The sequence below is a fragment of the Grampus griseus genome (genome assembly GCF_964374135.1).
Source record: "Grampus griseus genome assembly, chromosome: 9".
NCBI lineage: Eukaryota > Metazoa > Chordata > Mammalia > Artiodactyla > Delphinidae > Grampus > Grampus griseus.
In genome coordinates this window covers 92133857-92154879 of record NC_139003.1, presented here as the reverse complement: position 1 = coordinate 92154879, position 21023 = coordinate 92133857, and the positions used below count along the sequence as shown (strand labels likewise).

General features: G+C 39.3%; 1 protein-coding gene across 1 annotated transcript; it reads right to left on the bottom strand.

The window, feature by feature from the left end:
• Positions 1-5522: 5522 nt before the first annotated feature.
• Positions 5523-12583, bottom strand: YAE1 (YAE1 maturation factor of ABCE1). Its single transcript, XM_082662012.1, has 3 exons — positions 12414-12583; positions 10452-10573; positions 5523-8862 (listed from the first exon to the last, which is right to left on the bottom strand). The coding sequence occupies exons 1-3, from the start codon at positions 12540-12542 to the stop codon at positions 8433-8435; spliced, it is 681 nt and encodes a 226-aa protein (XP_082518138.1). The 5' UTR covers positions 12543-12583; the 3' UTR covers positions 5523-8432.
• Positions 12584-21023: the final 8440 nt, after the last annotated feature.

The following is a 21023-nucleotide window of genomic DNA, read 5'->3' as shown; positions in this document are numbered from 1 at the left end:
TTTCCTGATTTGTTGTTGTATTCCCCCTTACCAGATAGTAGTCTGGGGATCTTTTTCTGATCTACTGTTTTGAATTAAGTGTATTTGCCTTTTTTCCAGATTTTGATTTTCAGGATAAAGTACACATTGCTGTTTTTCTTAAAAGCTAATACTTCTCCAAATATTTTACTTTTCTTATTCTAAAACAGCACAATGACATAAAAGAAAGTTCTGAAAAAGAAAAAAAAACCCCTCTAATCCTACTACATTAATACATTACCATATCTGAGAATAATCTTCTAGTTTTTATCTGCAAAAACATTTTTTACATAATTTGTACACATATGTATGTAACATTTTACAGTGACTTTCACTTTAAAAATACCATAATCATTTTGTTTCTATAGATCTCACAATGATAATCCGTAATGGGTATGCAACTTTCTCTGAGTGGATGTATCAAAATTTGCTTAGCAATTCTTTTATTGCTAGTCATTTAGGTTGTTTTTCATTATTCTCTACTCTACAGAGGCAGTAAGTTTCTTTGTGCTGAAGGTTCTCATCACCTGTTTAATTATTTTCTTAGATCAAATTCCTAGACGTGGAGTATTGTTGATTTGATTCATACTCTGCTATATCACACCAGAAGCTATACTGATCTTCAGCATGCTTGTCTGCCTCTCTGCTCATTCTTTCCATTAACTAAACAACATCTGTCAATGGCCACTTACTCTGTTTGACTTTCTCAAGTTGTCCCTTGGTTACTTCCTTGGCAATAGCAGTATCCTGTGATGAGGTCAGAAGTCTCATGTTTACCAAAGAGGTGGGGCTTGTGAGCAGCTGAGTGAACATGGATCACATCCCTGACCCCAGTGCTGCTGCTACCTTCATGAAAGCAGCCCTTTATTCTAGCACACGAACAGAAATAAAAATGGTCTCTGAGCTGACAAACGGGGTCCCAATGAATACTATGCCAGATTCTAGACATCATACAAACCTCATACAGGCCTATAAAAGTACAGACTAAAATATGTTATTTGGCATCCTGAATAGCAAAACAACGTGATTTCAAATGAAAATAGTTTAACTGGCTCCCACCTGGGATTTAAATGTCTAAATGCAATAAATGAGTTTCGGTTCATAATCAACTCCGTGGCAGTAATTTCTAGCACAGCTGATAGATTAAAAATTTATGGTTAGTTTTTTAACAAGTAATGACTTCATCATTGAAGGTTTTCAAAGTACTATTTGATGTTTCACTGTAGTTTATCATCACAAATTAGAATCTTGGGCTATGTTAGGATCTGATATTTGAAGAAATGTGTTTTGCAATGTCTCCAAATAAGAAAAAGAAAGATTTTATTTTCAGGTTATTTACATTATATCCTCATTCCAGTTCAGCTTTACTTTATTGGCAAGGACTGTCAGTACTATTATTGTCAAATCCCTCATATTAGTATTACAGGGACTTGACAAATTACTTATCCTTTATGTTAAAAATTCTTTATAAAACCTTATACTAATTTTATAAATAACAAAGCAATATTACATTATGGTGATTCTGCAATTCATAAGGAAATAGGCTTAAATATTAGCTGGAATGAGCTGTAGAGGAAAACTTACCTAGTTGTATATTTGTTGACTAAAAAAGAGGGTTGTGACATATTTGATAGGTTAACAAAGTAAGTTGTTGAGCATGTGTGTGTGAGAGAGATTGATGTTTGAAACAGTTTAGGCACAGTACTGTCTGACAAAGTAGAAATGCTTTGTGCATGTAAAGTTATAATTTTGTATCATTTCTGATTGCAGGCTGTATGCTTTGGGTTTTGGGTGTTTATTTTTAGGCCTCAGGAATTTGGAGAGTAAATGGTGCTTTTTTCTGTGAACAGGTTTCCTTATGATTGGTTATTTTGATTTAGAAAAATTCTCAGCCTAGAATTTTAAAAAAGGGAGTGCACCCTACGTTTTTGAGGGTTTTTTTTTTTTTTGACATACCCCAGAAACCTCTCCCCGTCCTCCCAATCTTATAAATGACTCAGTCTGTTAGGCATAGATAGCTTTAAGGATAATCATTGGCTTCCTGTTCTTGTGAGCACAATACATATCAGGATGCACCAGCACCACCCAGTGGCCTTGAACTAATTCAACAGTTCCTTGGAAATAAATCAGATCCAGAAGTTCAGGGCCTCTCTCTCAATTGTGAATTGTATACACATGCATGAAAGCGACAGGATTCAACTTCCCACAGAATTGAATCTGTTGTAAGTAGTTCTGATTATACTTTGTTAACCTTCTTTATGAAAGATCAGGCTATTTATAGGGCAAGAAAATGGAGTTTGGAATGTTATGGACCCTTGGCTTTTTTTGGCAAATCTGTAGCAATACATAGACTTGTCAGTAGTGAACTAACATCCTGTTTTTGAAGGTTAAGTAGGAATTTATAAAAGCTAAAGAAACGTTATTGCAATGAATGACACAAATTATTCTAAGAGGCGTGTAGAGAGTCTAAGGAGTCCACGCAGAATTTAGTTCCTGTATATGCTAAACACACCTTTCTATACTACTTCCTGGATGATAAAGATTCTCTCCTCCCAGTAGGGAATAGAATTTCCCTTTTTCTAGATGTATAGCAAACAAATTTTTTGTTCCTTGTAGTTGCTGATTATTATACACATTATAGAAATAATACTTGCTGACTGGAGAAGATTGGAAAAATGCAGAAAAGTAGAAATTAACAGCAAGGGGAAAATATAGTTCATAGTCCCTTCACTAAACACAATCACTGCTACCGTATTATTTCGTACACATCTACCCTTAGCACCAGCTCTGGAGGTAGATTTGCCTTGCTTTAAATCTCAACTGGGCCATTTAGTAGCCGTGATTTGGACAAGTTACTTAGTCTCCTTGGTGCCCTGGTTTCCTCATCTCTAGGATGGGGATAATGAATAGTTTGGCTGCATAGGTCTGTTATGAGGCTTAAGCAACTAATACCAGTGAAGCTTTCAGAATAGTGCCTGTATATCGTAAACACCATGTTAGCTGTTACTTTCCCATTCCTCTATTTCCTCCAACTCCTTCTTACTGTTATTAGATTTTTTTCTTTTGTAGTTTCTGTCTTTAATAGCTAAAACTGTACAAATAAAATTTTATACCATTAAAAATTATATTGTAGGATTATTCATTCATAAGTGTGATTTTTAAAGACTGGGAAATACTATTGTCTTAGTGTTACTATTTAGCCTAGTACAATGAAGACAGAATATGTATATGTGGATTTTTATTAACATGCAAAATTAAAAGGAAAAAAATTTAAAAGGCAAACATAAAGGTTTGTTTTCTCTTCTAAAAATAAATAACATGATGTATTTTTTTTAATTTATTTATTTTTGGCTGTGTTGGGTCTTCATTGCTGCACGTGGGCTTTCTCTAGTTGCAGTGAGCGGGGGCCACTCTTCGTTGCAGTGCATGGGCTTCTCATTGTGGTGGCTTCTCTTGTTGCAGAGCACGTGTTCTAGGTGCCTGGGCTTCAGTAGTTGCAGCACGTGGGCTCAAGAGCACAGGCTCAGTAGTTGTGTCACATGGGCTTAGCTGCTCCGCGGCACGTGGGATCTTCCCGGACCAGGGCTTGAACCCATGTCCCCTGCACTGGCAGGCGGATTCTTAACCACTGTGCCACCAGGGAAGCTCCTAACATGATGTATTTTGGAATTCTAAATTTCTGATTTCATTTTCATTTTGGCTAGTAAATACAGTTATTTTTTCCCTCATCGAACACCACATATGCATCTATATACAGGGTGTGGTAAGTGCTGGGGATATAATGATGAATAAGGTACTTTCCTGAATAAATTTGAAGTTTGAGGTACTCAAAGTGATGAAGAGGGAACACTGGGAAGGGCAACTACCTCTGCCTGAGAAAGTTGAAATTTGAGCTCGTGTTGACAGATAAATAGGAATTTGCTGGGAAGGAAGGATATGGAATAAAAGTATTCGAGACAGAAGAGTCAGAGTGAACAACTTTAGGAGTTGTGGATTGTCCACAAAGCACTGGAGTAGTGTCCATAAAGGTGTGTGTGTGTGTGTGTGTGTGTGTGTGTGTGTGTGTGTGTGTGTGTGTGTGTGTGTGTGTGTGTGTGTGTGTGTGTGTGTGTGTGTGTGTGTGTGTGTGTGTTGGAGGCAGGATGGGAAATCATACTGACAGTGCTGCTCGGGCCTGGAAATGAAACTCAAGTTTATCGTTTATCCAGTAGAAGTAAGTAGTAATGAGTAGAACAAGAAAAAGTGCTGCTGCAGAAGGCAGGCAGATGGATTGTAAAAGTAGATGGTTCCTCGTGTCCAGTGATGGAGGACAGGTGAGAGGACTGAAAACCAGACAAGTGAGAGGACAAGTGTATGACTGAAAATCATACAACCAGGGCAGTCGTGTGATTTAGCGGCCACCAGTGACCTTAGTGAAAAGCAGTTTGATGTTCAGGAGTGAATGGGGAGAAAGCAATTTGAGACAGTGACTGCAGACTCTTCTTCCAGTAAGTTTGTTGGGAAAAGGCAGTAAATGAGAGCAAAAGCAAGAAAAGCAACTATGGGGCGTGAAGTATCTTCATGATGGGAGACTGGAGAATTTCTGTAGAGCAAGAAGTCTGATTGGTAGTTTAAGATGGCATATGATATTTACTTCACCTACTGTTCTGAAATTAAGAATCTCTAAAATACAAATCAAAACTCACACTGGTCAGAATGGCCATCATTAAAATGTCTACAAATAACAAATGCTGGACAGGGTGTGGAGAAAAGGGAACCCTCCTACAGGGGGAATGTAAATTAGTGCAGCCACTATGGAAAACAGATGAAGGTTCCTCAAAAAACTAAAAATAGAGTTGCCATATGATCCAACAATCCCAGTCCTGGGCATGTATCTGGACAAAACTATAATTCAAAAAGATACATGCACCCCTATGTTCACAGCAGCACTATTTACAATAGCCAAGACATGGAAACAAGCTAAATGTCCAATGACAGATGAATGGATAAAGAACATGTGGTGTGTGTGTATATATATATATATATATATATATATATATATATATATATAAAATGGAATACTACTCAGCCATAATAAAAAAGAATGAAATAATGCCATTTGCAGCAACATGGATGGACCTAGAGATTAGCGTACTAAGTCAGAAAGAGAAAGACAAACACCATCTGATATCACTTACATGTGGAATCTAAAATATGATGATACAAATGAACTTATCTATGAAACAGAAACAGTCTCAAAGACATAAGAGAACAGACTTGTGGTTGCCAAGGGGGAGGGATTGGGAGTTTGGGATTAGCACATGCAAACTATTATATGTAGAATGGATAAACAACAAGGCCCTACCGTATAGCCCAGGGAACTCTATTCAATATCCTGTGATAAACTGTAAAGGAAAAGAATATTAAAAAATTTAAAAAAAGAATGTCTTTCTATATTTATTTGTCTATGTCTTAGACTGGAACACAAAACTTTAGTCTGAAGATAGATGAAAAGCACATCTTGGACTTGGTTCAAGGCTTTTATTTTGGTGTACCACAAAAGCAGTTAATAAGCAGTGCTAAGGATATAAATGAGGTAAGGATGCAGGTAGGTGAATTCAGCTGCCCACTTCTGCTTGTTTGTGTATCACAAAAATTTTGGTGGCCTCAATACCTCTAGCAACTGAAATGCCAGAAAAGCATAGTATTGTGGGCTTAGAAAACAACGACGAATAAAAAAACCCCACATATGTCAGTATCTAGAAGTAACTTACTCAAGGTGAAAATTCTGTTTTTAAGGAAGCCACATCATCTAAGCCTAATGTCTAGGTCCTGGGTCTTGAAACTCTGCTGTGTCTGCTCCGGGGCAGTCTTGCTTTACATTTATCTTCATCTAGGGTCTTTTCATGGCAACACTTGGCAGGCCTAGAACACACGAGGCAAGGTAAAAGACACAAGGCAAGGTTTCTTTCCTTCACTCTTGTGGTTCTAATACAGAGGTTCATGAAACACAGGTATAATGAGCATTCCATTAATTTTCCTCTGCAGTCCAGGAACTTCTGTGTTTTTTTAAAAGGCAATGTAAGCTTAAGAGATGTTTTCAACCCAACAGCTTCATTCAACTCAGCTAATTCTCTTGAGTTCCTTTTCTACGAACATCTACACAAAAACAACCTATTTTCAATGGTGGCAAAGGGTGTTATCTTCAGGAAATTCTGTCAGGGTGAGCCCAGATAAAATCTCCAGATTTGCTGCACTCATGAAATTTTTACTCAGGGTGACTTCCTTGAGATGTATTATTAAAGATGTGTATATTTCATATCTAATATGCAGGGCAGAGCAACATGAAGACTTCAGAGACTGCTTATAATATTCCATGTGGATTTGAGATTTTTGCTGCATTCATAAATATGGAAAAAAGTATCTACGTAACAAGACAAATCAGTAAATCTCTGAAATAGTGTTTACATCTAGAGAGATACAATCACTTTTTTTTTGTTTGTTTTTGTTTTTGCAGTACACGGGCCTCTCACCGCTGTGGCCTCTCCTGTTGCGGAGCACAGGCTCCGGACGCGCAGGCTCAGCGGCCATGGCTCACGGGCCCAGCCGCTCCGCGGCATGTGGGATCTTCCTGGACCGGGACACGAACCCGTGTCCCCTGCATCGGCAGGTGGACTCTCAACCACTGCGCCACCAGGGAAGCCCCAATCACTTTTTTTAAAAACCATCTGTCAAATGTCACTTGATATCTTCAGCATGTTTTAGTAAATCCTGACATACTTTATGGTCTTCTAATTTCAAATTTGTTGCTTCAATTTCATAATGTCCTGTGAACCCTGTGGAGGTTGTAAGATCACAGCAGTACATTTTCTTAATCTCTTGAAACACCTCTTTTATCAGATAAGATTTTCTCAGGGTATCAGTCTTTTACAGTAGATGGTAGATATAAATTATGGCTATCAATGAGAGGCAATTATTTGGGTGCCTCTGAAGTCAGGCATGTTACATAAATTTGTGTTTCAGGCAAAAAAGTGATGAAAAATCCTTTCCTGATTTTATATGTTTAGGTCCTGGAGCATAAGTTTGAATCTCATTTTGTCTATGCTAGACTAAGAATATTGCTACAAGATAATACAGAAGTCAGTGGCTTCAATGTTTTATTCCTAAATAAATATGAAGCAAAACTGCAGTTTAGGAATAATCTGGCACACTGTCAGGTAACACTACTAACTCAAAACTTGGATAAGCTAAGTAAGTACTTTAGCATGAAATGTATTTTCTGTATTTTTCATGGAACTGTGTCCTTACTTTTAATAAACACAAAACTGAAACAAACTTTAACAAATATGGTATGATATCACTTATATGTGGAATCTAAAAAATGATACAAATGAACTTATTTACAAAACAGAAATAGACTCACAGACATAGAAAACAAACTTACAGTTACCAAAAGGGAAAGGAGGTGGGGATAAATTAGAAGTTTAGGATTAACATGTACACATTACTATATATAAAATAAACAAAAAGGACCTACTATATAGCACAGGGAACTATATTCAATATTTTGTAATAACCTATAATGGAAAAAATCTGAAAAAAAATGTATAACTGAATCACTTTGCTGTATACCCGAAACATTATAAATCAATTATACCTCAATAAAAAAACTAAAACAAACTTTAGTATTTTAACTATCAGTATAAACATTTTTTTCAGCTTTACACTTATTAGCCTCTTAATTTCAATATATATATGTCTACATATCTATATATATCTATGTGTGTCTATTTACAACTTTAGCCATTAGGTAATTTTTTGTAACTTTGGTCTGATTACAAGGTGAGGTCCTAATCACAAGACAATGTGATAAGAGCAGAAGGTAGGGCTAAGACCTTACAAAATAACATTTGATGCTTGAACCGCAAGAGTGTGAACTCTTAGGGTCCACTTATACTTGGATATTTTTTCAGTAGTAAATACTACAGTACCATACGATCTGAGATTGTTTGAATCTGAGACTCGCAACTGCAGGTATGGAGGGCCAGCTATAAGTAATATGCGGATTTTTAACTGCATGGTGGGTGGGTACCCCTAACACCTGTGTTGTTCAAGGGTTAACTGTAGTCTGATTCTTGTTCATTTCTGCTAATAATGAGTTCAAAAATGCTTGATTTTGATCAGAAATTTGAAAATGATGACAACCAGAATTTCCGAGCATATCTTAAACCACATAAAAATTACCAGTGACAAAGAAAGTAGGCTTATATTAAATAGTGTTAATTTTGAAGACATTTCAAACTTCCATGAAGGATAACCTTACAAGTGAAGTGTTCAATGTAGAAACCAGTACAAATTTTGGTTAGCTTGTTCAGAAACAAAATATTCTAAGAATGTTCTGAATATTATTTTCAATATTAAAGTGAAGATAATTTTTATAGTTGTTTGAGGTGCTGTAATATGTCTACTGATACTCCCAGCTGTTTTACCAAACTGGCTGTCTGTTCTAAAATCCAAGTGAGGCTTGGGTTTTCGGAATGTGCATGCTCCTGTGTTCTACAATATTTTAAAGATGAACAATCTACCCCACTAAGATTCTTGCTACAGTTTTTGTTAAATTCAGCATTATTTTCATAGAATCTTTCATCTTTAGCTTCATCAATCTTTTCCTCAGCTGGAGCTATATGACAAAGGTCCATATCCTGAATGGAGTCCAATAAATCTACAACATGGGGCTGTGGAGTGATTGATTTCAGATGTCTGAGCACATACTCTTCACACTGGCCAACTGCATCCAGAAGATTATTTATTTTACTGATCAAAGCCGAACTACTATCATGAAGGTGACACCAGGAGAGCAAAGCACTGAACAAAAATATAAGCAAGAGTTAAATAGAAAAAAATTAAACAAAGGCTTTTAGAATTTTTGATGCTAAGGCTTACATGTTTCTTTTCCAGATAACACCATGCAAAAATTATTAATAACAGTAATGCAAGTCAAAATCAGGAAAGTAATGATGGTAAAACAGGATTAAAAATATAAGGACAGTATCTTTCAATAGGAATTAAACAATTGGACTTAATCATATAAACTGTTTATAATTCATAACCCCTCCTTCACAGCTCTACATCCACTCTTCCTGATTTTAGATTTTTCCCCTTATGACTGTGTAGCTTCTGTTGAAGAAGGATACAACTAACAGAAAGATCTGAAAAATTAGTTTCTCCTTTAAGGACATCAACCACCTTTTAAACTAAGGACTCAATCTTGGATGCACGTCAGAATCACCTGGGAAACTTTTAAACTTATCAAGACTCAGGTCACACCTGAGACCAATTAAATCAGAATCTCTGGGGGTATTATTTTTTTAAAGCTTCCCAGCTTTAACAAGCTGCTACCAAGGTTGAAAACCACTGTTCTAACCATATAGCTACTTGCCATCAAAACCGAAGGTTAGGGGGGAAAAAAAAGTTTTGAGACAACTTCACCTTTCCAATTTTGTTACAGAGTAGACACTTTGCTGAGCTGACTAACAATTTTATTGAAGAAGGTTAAATTTCTTTTAGTCCTAATAATTATTTTTCTTTAATTTTTTAGTATAGACAACTGTATTTTTTGACATTTCAGATCATTCACGTCATGAAATAATGGTTGTTATGAAAATTAATGTTTTAAAAAATGTGTAAGATTTAGCAGTAAGCTTTCTAAGCTTATAAAAGATTAACTTGATGTGACAATAAACATGTGATAATTTTCCTACTTTAGTATAGTATAAATGCTGATTCCCAACAGCTGAATTTTAGAAAACCTCAATGTAATGAATTTTTCCTTTGTTTTGACAACTTTTGTTTTATACCTTTTAAAAATCAATGATTCCTTGAAGCATTTTGTTTTTCTCTATAGAGGGCAGTTGAAAAGGTATAAAGCATCAAAGAGGGCAAGGCTGCCATGCTCCTAGCTCCATGTGCCATTTGATCACTTGGTTCTGATATATGCCATTATTGCTATGGAATCTTGACAGGTATTCAAAATTTAGGACTAAAGTAAATGGAATCATTTTTCTGTTACCAGCTATAATTTTCATCATGTACTTCTAGTCTAGACGTCTGTTTTATTGTGTTCTGCTACATGTGGAAGACTAAAAGCTTTATTCAAAACCTGAAGTTCTTTTTAATTACTTTGAGATACACATTGGTGGTAGTTCAGGTAGCAAAAAATAGACACTTCCTATCATTTCTTTGCAGTAAAAGACAACACCTGGCTCACATATTAAAGTGGATGAACTTTCGACTTTTTGAAGGCGATTTTATTCTATGCTCTGAAGCACTCTTGTGGATTTAACAATAGGAAAAGCACTTCACTTTAAACGCTTTATTTTTACATACTACTTTAATAAAAATCCTCCAGTAGTACTGAGGTTAAAATAATTCAGCATTTAAGTTTTAAAAATTACCTCAATGTTCCTCTGAGTTGTCCATAGTTCATAATGACTTCTGCACCTTCCTTATAACCTTGATTGAAACCTTGTTGAAGAGTAACTGCTTTGCCAGCTTCTATTCCATCTCTATAGCCTTCCTAAAAATAAGAAAGTAATGAAGAATTACAGTTGTAACTAACATCAAGTAAACCACTGAAGGTTTTTCTAGAAAGTCATAGAATCAGTTTGGAAGACTGATGAAACAGGCCTCTACTGGGTTATTTAACAACACGGTTCTAGAACATACGGCATAACCACACAACCAAAGTAGACTACGCTTCTCATAAAAGTTTATTATTGGTTTATCCCATTTTTGAAGTCTAGACTTATTGGGCACATTTTAAAAAATTTTTATTTATTTTTGGCTGCGTTGGGTCTTCGTTGCTGCGCGCGGGCTTTCTCTATTTGCGGTACGCAGGCTTCTCACCGCGGTGGCTTCTCTTGTTACGGAACACGGGCTCTAGGCACGCGGGCTTCAGTAGTTGTGGCTCGCGGGCTTGGTTGCTCCGCAGCGTGTGGGATCTTCCCGGGACCAGGGACGGAACCCCTGTCCCCTGAGTTGACAGGCGGATTCTCAACCACGGCGTTGGGCACATTTTAAAATACTGACTCTATACAGTTTTACAAAACGCTGTGTTAGCAGTTGCTCCACAGAGAGGAAACATGGGGAATTACGTGTTTGATCCCCTTAGCAACTGAACTGGCGTAGGTGGGTGATGCAGGGCAGTAAGGTCTTGGAACGGAAGTAGGGAAAGAGGAAACTGGTTTAGCAAAAGGACCATGAGAGGTCTGGTTTGAGAAATTTTGCTTGATACCTAAATTCAAGTAAAATGCAAATCCTCTGTGGGCAGGATTTTTTTGTCCGGCCCCAGCACTCAAAAGATGCTCGGTACTGACTGGCCTCGCCTCAGCCTTCTGTAAAGCATTTCTGACACTGACAACATGGTTGTTATGCTAAACAAGTACTATTTTACTGAAGCATTAAACAAGCGCAGTTTTAGTGAATGGTTGCCACGGATACTAGCCGGAATGGACCTCACCCTTCGGTCCTCCCCCTGAACTAGGCGCTGAAGGCTCCACCTGGAAACTGGGGGTGTGGTATAAAGCCGAGTCTCAATAGTGAGACAACTGAGAGATGGATAATTGACACCCGACAAATTAAAAAAACAAAACCCAACATGAATACTCCCTTACCTAGCCATCAGGATTCCACGTTAGCTTTGTCTTACTGCCCTTCGACAACATTTTTTTTTTTTTTTTGCGGTACGCGGGCCTCTCACTGTTGTGGCCTCTCCCGTTGCGGAGCACAGGCTCCGGACGCGCAGGCTCAGCGGCCATGGCTCACGGGCCCAGCCGCTCCGCGGCATGTGGGATCTTCCCGGACCGGGGCACGAACCCGTGTCCCCTGCATTGGCAGGCGGACTCTCAACCACCGCACCACCAGGGAAGCCCTCGACAACATTCTTAAGTGCACTTTTTCCAGCTGTCCTGATTACCACCACTCCTAACTTTAGGCTCCCGAGCTCTTCAATCAACCCATGTCAAGTGCCTACATGTCCTCTGACAGCCATAATTAGACACATACAGTCAGTGTATACGTTTCTCCCCCATCCCCTTCCCTCTGGTCCTCATCAAACTCAAATCTCTTCAAAGCCTAAGACAAAGTTTATTTTGTTCGCCGCCCCCCCAGTGTCCAACGCGCCCCGCGGGCGCTCTAGGAACGCGTCCTGTGGTGTCGCGCGCTTTCAAGTAACCCATTGGGAAACCCTAGCAGGACGCGGGCAGGACTGCATAATGAGGGGGTAGGGAGGGCAGCGCCGGGTCGGGCCCGGACCACTCGGCCCTCTCCTCTCGGGTCCCCGCCTCTTCACAACGTCGTGAGCCTCTCCTCACAACCCGGTACAGCAAGGGACGCCCACCCCCTCCACGCAGCTTTACTTTGACTCGTCTCTGCATGTGGTTCCGCCATTCCCGCTGCACCAGGACCGACTCGTCAGCGTCCTCGTCAAAAACGTCCCTCTCCTCTCCAGGACCCTGGACCAAGGAAGCGGCTCGTAACCACGACATCACTGAGGAAACCTCAGAAGCGCCGGCGCCGGAAATGCCGGCAATTCCTTCCGGTCCGCGGGGCGGGGCGAAGACTGAGGAGGGTGGGTTGCCTCGCGGGATGCGTGCGCGTGCGCGTTGAAGTGCGCGTGGGTGTGCGCGGTGTTTCGCTGTTGGGAGGACGTCCCGGGAGGGTTTTGAATCCCGGTAGGGTCTTGCTTCCCGCCCGAACCTTTTTGCTACCTGGTGTTGTGGCAGCTCTCTCACTTGACTCGAAGTGTGGGCGTGCACTTATTGTGGGCGAGGCAGATTCCTCCCAAGTGGGGCTTGTCCGACCTTGACCTCTGCAGAAGGCGGTGCCTACCCTCAGAGAAACCCTGTCCCTTCCCACCAAGGTCTCTACAGGGGTCGGGTTTTGGAGACGGGCGCATTGGCAAAACCTTTCAAGGTAGTTCTTTTGAGGGATTCTGTCTTAAAATCCCCCTAAGGGCTTCTCTGGTGGTGCAGTGGTTAAGAATCCGCCTGCCATTGCAGGGGACACCGGCTCGAGACCTGGTCTGGGAAGACCCCACATGCCTCAGCGCAGTTAAGCCCACGTGTCACAACTACTGAGCCTGCGCTCTAGACCCCAAGAGCCACAACTACTGAGCCTGCGCGCCGCAACTTCTGAAGCTTGTGCACCCAAACCTAGTGCTCCTCAACAAGAGAAGCCACCGTGATGAGAAGCCTACGCACAGCAACGAAGAGCCGCAACTAGAGAAAGCCCGCGTGCAGCAACAAAGACCCAACTCAGCCAAAAATAAATAAATTTATTTAAAAAATAAATAAATAAAAATAAAATCCCCCTCAGTACATTTAAAGGTTTGGACAGCCCAACTTTTTTTTTTTTTCTTTCGGTACGCGGGCCTCTCACTGTTGTGGCCTCTCCCGTTGCGGAGCACAGGCTCCGGACGCGCTGGCTCAGCGGCCATGGCTCACAGGCCCAGCCGCTCCGCAGCATGTGGGATCTTCCCGGACCGGGGCACGAACCCGTGTCCCCTGCATCGGCAGGCGGACCCTCAACCACTGCGCCACCAGGGAAGCCCCAGCCCAACTCTTTTAATTGTAGGAGTGTGGAATGAAGTACAATAAGATCAAAAAGTTAGATACTGTGGCCATTTTGAGATCAATAAATAAAGAGTGCATTTATAAAACGAATTGTATTTCTCATTGATTCACAGTATCTTGTGCTGACTCCAGTTCCTTCTCAAATAACAGAAAAGGCTATTCGTGAGGACGGGGACTTGTTTATCTGTATGTGCTCAGCACCAGCACTGTTATGACCCATAGTAGACGTTGAAACATGTTAGTGAATGAATGGACACCAGCAGTATTCCTGTTTTGCCCTTTGCGTGCTCATGTGGTAATGATGACTTATTTAGCTAACATATTTTCTTGAATAACTACCTTGTGCCAGGCACCATTACAGGTTTTTGGGATACATCAGTGAACAACACAGACAAAAGTCCCAGTTCTTGGGCTTGACATTCATGTAGAGTTGACAGAGGATAAACAATAAGCACTATATAAGTAAATTATACAGTTTTTTACAAGATCATAATAATGCTATGAAAAAAATTTTAAAGCAAGCAAAGTAAAGAGAGCTATATGAGTATGTGTGTGAGTGAGAGCGGTCGGGTGGTACAGGTTATAATTTTAAGTATCCAGAGAGAACTTTTTTGTATATATATTTTTAATATATGAAAAAATATATGATATATTTGGTAGGTTCATGGAATATGTATAAAAACATTGTATACTTTGCCACAAAAAATACCTTAATAAACTAAAAAGAATAAAGATTTTTACAGGTCATATTCTCTGATCATAATACAACAAAATTGGTAATGAATAATAAAAATGACCCCAATAATTTTAACTGTAATTTAAATATAATATTGGACATTATAAGCACCTTCCTAAATAACATTTGGATCAAAAAGGAAATAAAAATTAAAACAACATATTCAACAAACAATTGAAATCAGATACTTCCTACCAAAATAACTTGGGAACAAATGAAAGCTACCCTATGAGGCAATTCTGTAGGCTTTGATGTCTTTATTATTAAAGAAGAAAGAAAAAAGAGACAAAATTATTATACATCTTAATTAGAAGCAAAATGGTAGTAAGGGAAGCAATAAAGAAAACAATCGAAATTAATAAAATAGAAAAAACCCTCAAACCTCATAAGTAAATCCAAAAGCTGGTTCTTTGGAAATACCAATAAAACAGACAATCCTTTTTTGACCCTGATTAAAGAAAAAGAGAACAAAATTATACAAGATAGAAATGAGAAAGAAGGTAATAATAGAGAAAAAATTCAAATATTATAAATCACTAACTAAAACTCAAGAGTAACACATTTGAAAACTTAGCTGATATGAGTAACTTCCTAATAAAATTGATCCAACAAGTAGAAAACCTGAAGAAACTAATTACCATAGAAAAATTGGAGATTAAATATCTACTATAAAAAATAGCATGGAGATTTGACAATTTCACAGTTAAATGCTTGAAATCCTTTTTAATCTTTAAAGAATGATGGATAATTAAATGTTATTTTTTACTCTTCTAGGGCACAGAAAAAGATAGAAAGTCACTACATCATTTCATGAAACAGCTTTACTGTTACCTGCTAAAGCTAATATGAAAAAACCTCAAAGTTCAAGTTAGCTTATGAATATGTATTCAAAAGAGAATTCAGTACCTTATCAAAGGAATAATTCAAGAGGTTTTATTTCATGAAAGCAAACTGTGCAATATTAGGAAATCTGAGAAATCTGAGTCCAACAGCAAGTACTATTCTAAACACTGAGATATTAAGCTATTTCCTTTAAAGTAGGGAAAAGAGAAGACATCTGGTGATCACCATGATTATTCAAGATTCTTTTGGAGACTAGTGAATGCAAGAGGGAAGTAATCTGTATAAATGTTGGATAATAAGAGATGAAGTTATTTATTTATTTGCTGTTGATGTGATTGTATGCCTAGAAAATCCAAAGGATTTTGGTTAAAAACAACTGAATAAGGGAATTTGATAAGGTCTCTGGATATAAGAAACATAAACAGACCAATAGTCTCTTTATTTTCTAACAGTAACCATCTAGAAATGTAGATGAGATAAATATTCCACTTGCAATACCAACGAATACTATTAGATATAGTCTTTATATATTCAGTATTCGGTATTTATTTAGTATAGTATTTATAAATGTTGGGAATACGTTTTAAAAACTCAATTTTATTGAGGTATAATTTACATGTGGTAATATGCATACATTTTGAGTGTGCAGTTTGATGAGTTTTGACAAACATATATACCTGTATAACCATCACCCAATCAAGATATAGAAATTTCCATCACCCTAGAAAATTCCCTCATACTTCTTTGCAGTCAATCATCAATGCCTCACAGAGGCAACCCCAATCTAATTTCTATCACTCAAGATTAGTTTTGCCAGTTTTAGAACTTCATAAAAATGGGATCACATATGTCCTTTTATGTATTTGGCTTCTTTGACTCAAAATAACGTTTTTGAGATTCATTCATGTGATTGCATGTACCATGCAAAGAACAAAGGTTTGTTCTTTGTTTTTGCTAAGTGCTCTTTTCATTGTATGGATATAGCATGGTTTGTCCATTCACTTGTTGTTGGACATTTGGACTGGCTGTCGTGAATAAAGCTGCTATGAACATCCTTGTACGGGTCATTTTGTGTACACATGTTTTCTCTAGGGTAAATATCTAGAGGTGGAATTGTTGAGCCAGGTGGTAAGTATAAATTTAACTTTATAAGAGACTGCCAACCTGTTTTCCAAAGTGATTGTACCACTTTACACCTCCACCAGCATCGTATACGAGTGTCAGTTGCCCTACATCTTGTTGTTCCTCACTTGGAAAGAACTGTCAGTCTTATTTTTTTTTAATCTTTAAAAAAATTAACCTAAAAAAACTGTAAAATTAAAAAAATTATAGTTGATTTACAATGTTGTGTTAGTTTTAGGTGTACAGCAAAGTGATTCCATTTTATATATATATATATATACACATATATATGTATGTATATATATTGTTTTTTAGATTTTTTTCCATTATAGTTTATTATAAGTATGTCCATAAAGCTCATAACTTAAAGCCCCATCCTGACAACAGATGGGCACCAAGGCAATTGCTACAGCTTATTCTTTTATCCTTACTTTCATTTAATAGATATTTGTTGAGTGCCCAGTGAGACGGGGCCACAATACCCAGCAGTGTAAACAACAGAGTTGCTTTCACCAAGCATTCATCCTTAAGCTACCTGAATGGCGTTTGCATTCTGTGAAAGGCCTCTCCACGTTGCCTACGTCATCCTTGGCACATAACTTTTTTCACAGAAAGCAGCTCGATGCCCCAAGAGCAACTATCTGCATAATCGGCAGGTTAATCAGCAGGTGAGCTCAGGTGTTTGCTGACTTGTGGAATCTTGTCGTGGGGACAATGTGCCAGTATTGCTCTGGACTCATCACTGAAGAATGGCACTCTACTTGCGTCCATGACCAGACTTGCGGCTTATACCTCAGCAATTTATTTAAATTATAACCCCCTCCAGTGCCCTTCAGTGGCCTCATCTGGGTTGTGCTGGCCCCCAGTGGGCAGGATGGGCATGAGGTGGGTGGCCAAGGATGCTGTGTCTGCACGGCTGCTGGAGGCACTGAGTGAGTCTGGGGCCAACCTCCTGCTGTCTGCTGGGGCTGAGGCAGGAGGTACCACGGTTCAGCAGTGACCTAATTCTCTCCACAGGCAGCCTGAACGAGTAGGCGGAGCCTGTGTCAGTCTCTGGCCCAGCAGGCCTGGGCAGCTGCTATCTGATCCCAAGAAGGGGAGGAACATGGGCCCTGCCCTAGGCGTGACACAGCCTCCCAGCTGGGGCAGGGCCCGCAGCACCTCGGGGCAGCTCAGGTTTGGCTAAGTTGTGGTGAGGAAGCTTCCTTTCCCCTCCCAGTCTGGGGTTTAACCCGACCCCAGGGTTGTTCTCTGACACACACTCACACACACACATACACACACACACACACACGCACCTCTCTCCTCCTCCCACAGTTTAGCATGAATCTTTGCTTCTTATTTTCTTGATTTGTCTTTGTTGATGTTTTTATTTGGGGGCTGGCTGAACCAAAGGGTCAGAAATCTGCCTTTGCCCACACGACTTGGCATTGTGGTTTTGGTGGTATGCGTAGCTTTGAGTTTTTCTATGCTGGTTTTATTTATATTAAACCCCTGGTTGGTGTACAAACTTGCTCAGTGCTTTACTGAACCAAGACTCTAGCAGATGACTCATCAGGGCCTTCAAGAAGCCCTGCCCATTTCCTGAGATTCAGAATCCAGAGGTGGCTGGCCCTGGTTTAACTGCTTCCATGACATTTCCTTTTGAATATCTCCAAACCTTAAAGTGTAAAGATTTTGTCCACACAGACAGACACACGTATACTCCTGCTGCAGGTTGTCACACTCACTGAGACACTTTCAACTCAGCTGTTTGCGGACAAGGCATTGTGCATCCATGGCCATCCATCCATCCATCCATCCACTCTTTCGTTCGTCCATCTGTCCATCCATGACAAGACAGCAGCAAGTTCTGACATGGTTCAGGCCCCAGGGTTCACAGCAGTGAGGGCTGGGCTTCCAGTGGCCTCAGGATGCAGGCCTTAGCCCTCACCCAAGGGCCTCCGCAGATAATAACATCCCTTTCTGAGGCAACAGGAGCCAGGGCCAAGTGGGTTATGAAAGTTTGAGTCTTTAACCCCAACTGGACGGGGGAACCTAAACCTTAGCCTGTGGCTATCCTGAGATGGGCAAAAAGAAAAAAAAAAGACAAATCAAGCCTACAGATAACACTGAAACAGGAAAGAGTAAGAGTTCATGTCTGTGCTGGAGGTTCATATAGAGGGACAGGAAAGAGGGAAAGAGAAAGGGGAACATGGCGCACACACTCAGGAGTGCTGTCGAGGGCCTGGGGTACAGTGCTGACTCCTAGGGCAGGGAGGAGTATGGCTGTGGCCCATCCTAGGGGGCTGTAGCTTTCTCTCAGCCTCATACATACAAACAAAGCCCCTAGAAAAAAGGGGGCTTTTCTGGATACAGGAAGACAAGGGGTTAATCCAAACAATAAAGAAAAAAAACCCAAAAAGGCTCCTGCTAGACACTCTATTAAGTAGAGTTCCCTGTGCTATACAGTAGGTCCTTGCTGTTTACCTATTTTACGTATAATAGTGTGTATATGTTAATCCCAAACTCCTAATTTATCCCTCTCCCCATTTTCCCCTTTGGTAACCATTAGTTTGTTTTCTATGTGGGTCTATTTCTGTTTTGTATATAAGTTCTTTTGTATCTTTTTTTTTTATTCCACATATAAGTGATATCATATGATACTTGTCTTTCTCTGTCTGGCTTACTTCACTTAGTATGATAATCTCTATATCCATCCATGTTGCTGCAAATGGCATTCTTTCATTCTTTTTCATGGCTGAGTAGTATTCCATTGTGTATATGTATGTGTGTGTGTGTGTGTGTGTGTGTGTATACATACATATACCATGTCAGTCTTTTGAATATTAGCTATTCTGATACTTGTGTGGTGATACCTTACTGTGGTTTTAATGTTCATTTTCCAGATGATTTATGATATTGAAAATCTTTTCATGTGCTTATTTGTCATTTGCATATTTTAAAAAATGAAGTTTTTGCCCATTTAAAAAAATTGGGTTGGGACTTTCATGGTGGTCGAGTGGATAAGACTCTGCAATTTTACTTCAGGGGGTACAGGTTTAACCCTTGGTTGGGGAATTAAGATCTCACATGCCATGTGGTGCAGCCAAAATAAATAAACAAATAAATAAAATAAAATTGGGTTGTCTTATTTTTGTATTTTAAATTTTCTTTATATTTTCTGGGTATAGGTCTTTTGTCAGATACATGAATTACAAATAAGTTCTTTGCATTAGTTGTATTCATCAGACAGTTGTGGAGATAGGGTTAGGAGTTCATGAAGTTTTTGGGTAGAGAGGGAGCATAATGCCTGCAGAAGATAAAAGGAGGAGAGAGCATGATAGGCACAGAAAGCCTATGTAAAGGGTGCTGATCTGATCCCTGTGATAGGGTAGGAAGGGAGAAGGGAGTGGGGTAGGGCAGAGGGGCCTTCAGATTGGTGTGTAGATCTGGCAAAGTCTTGGCCAACATAAAAGGGGGCTCTGAAACAAAGGGCAAAGAGGTGTCCTGCATTAGGCACACATGGCCATGCTCAGGGGATGCCCTGAAAGAGTGTGGCCTTGGCTAGAAATCTGAGGGGCACCCTGTAGGTGCTTACAGAAAGAGGCTGACAGCTATACTTCTTTGTCAAGACCCTGATGATCTTTCAAGGTCCTTTTGAGTTTGTGATTCTAGTTTTTCCAAAAGAGCTTTCCTTTTTTTTTTTTTTTTAAATGAGCTGTAAATAATAACGACATCTCCTGCATACATTTTGGTGTCACAGTGTGAACTTACTCAAAATATTTAGTAAACTTATCTCGCAGTTCAATATCTCATATAAATACTCTATGATGAGGTCAACCTTTAGGATTCACTCTGTTCTTTTCCTGTTCTTCTGCTTATCGATCATCCCTGTCTTTTCTTTCAAAGCCTCAACAATTCTTTTTTATGTCCTTCTATTTCCCATCTTCTGCTAAGTTTCATCCTGTATCTCAGTCTTCCACACTTTATTTGTGCCTTTTGCAAACTGCTATTATGTAGTTGGTATAATAAACTCTTAAGAGGGCACAGACCTTTTCTCGATTCCTCTTCGGTTTCTAGCATACTGGCTTTAATCATGAAGTCTGTAGCAACCAGCCAACAGAACTCTGGATTTCTATATGTCAAGGGAAGGGACTTTTCCTTGTCCCTCCTAAACTTTCATATGTTCTCTGAACATCTCTGGTATCCAGTGACTAAGCCTTTGGGCTCTGTCTTTTAATTGCTTATATCAGATGTTCTCTAAGACTGTAAAATATGTATTGGAATAATAAAATTGTTGTTATTGGTGAAAATGATAGGAGAGCATTAAAAATATGGCTTCTAAAGAGAAAACCTTAGAATAAAGGCAGTAGATAATAGGTAGATCTTGGGCAGTTTTGCCTCCTTTATTTTAAAGTATTGTGTCTATAGAAGGTCCTAGTTATAATATAGCCGTCAAAGCTAAGAGGAAAAGTATTAGTCCAATATAGAATGTTTCTAATGAAAGGATGAGGTAGCCATTTCAGACAGGAAGCCTGATTGATCTTTCTAATGGCCTACTGATGGACGGCTGTGTCTAATAGCATTTAAGCATGTTCAAGTCTGTCTAATCTTAAAAACAAATCCTTCCTCAACCCAAGCTCTCCTCTAGCTATTGCTCTCTGCCTCTCTTTCTCTTTGCAGCTGAACTTCTCGGACGAGTCAGTGTCTCC

Coding starts and splice junctions, on each gene's coding strand:
- YAE1 (XM_082662012.1), bottom strand. CDS start 12,542: ATGTCGTGGTTACGAGCCGCTTCCTTGGTCCAGGGTCCTGGAGAGGAG. Junction 10,574..12,413: donor ACATGCAGAGACGAGTCAAA/GTAAAGCTGCGT, acceptor TCTTATTTTTAG/GAAGGCTATAGAGATGGAAT. Junction 8,863..10,451: donor CAACTCAGAGGAACATTGAG/GTAATTTTTAAA, acceptor ATTTTTGTTCAG/TGCTTTGCTCTCCTGGTGTC.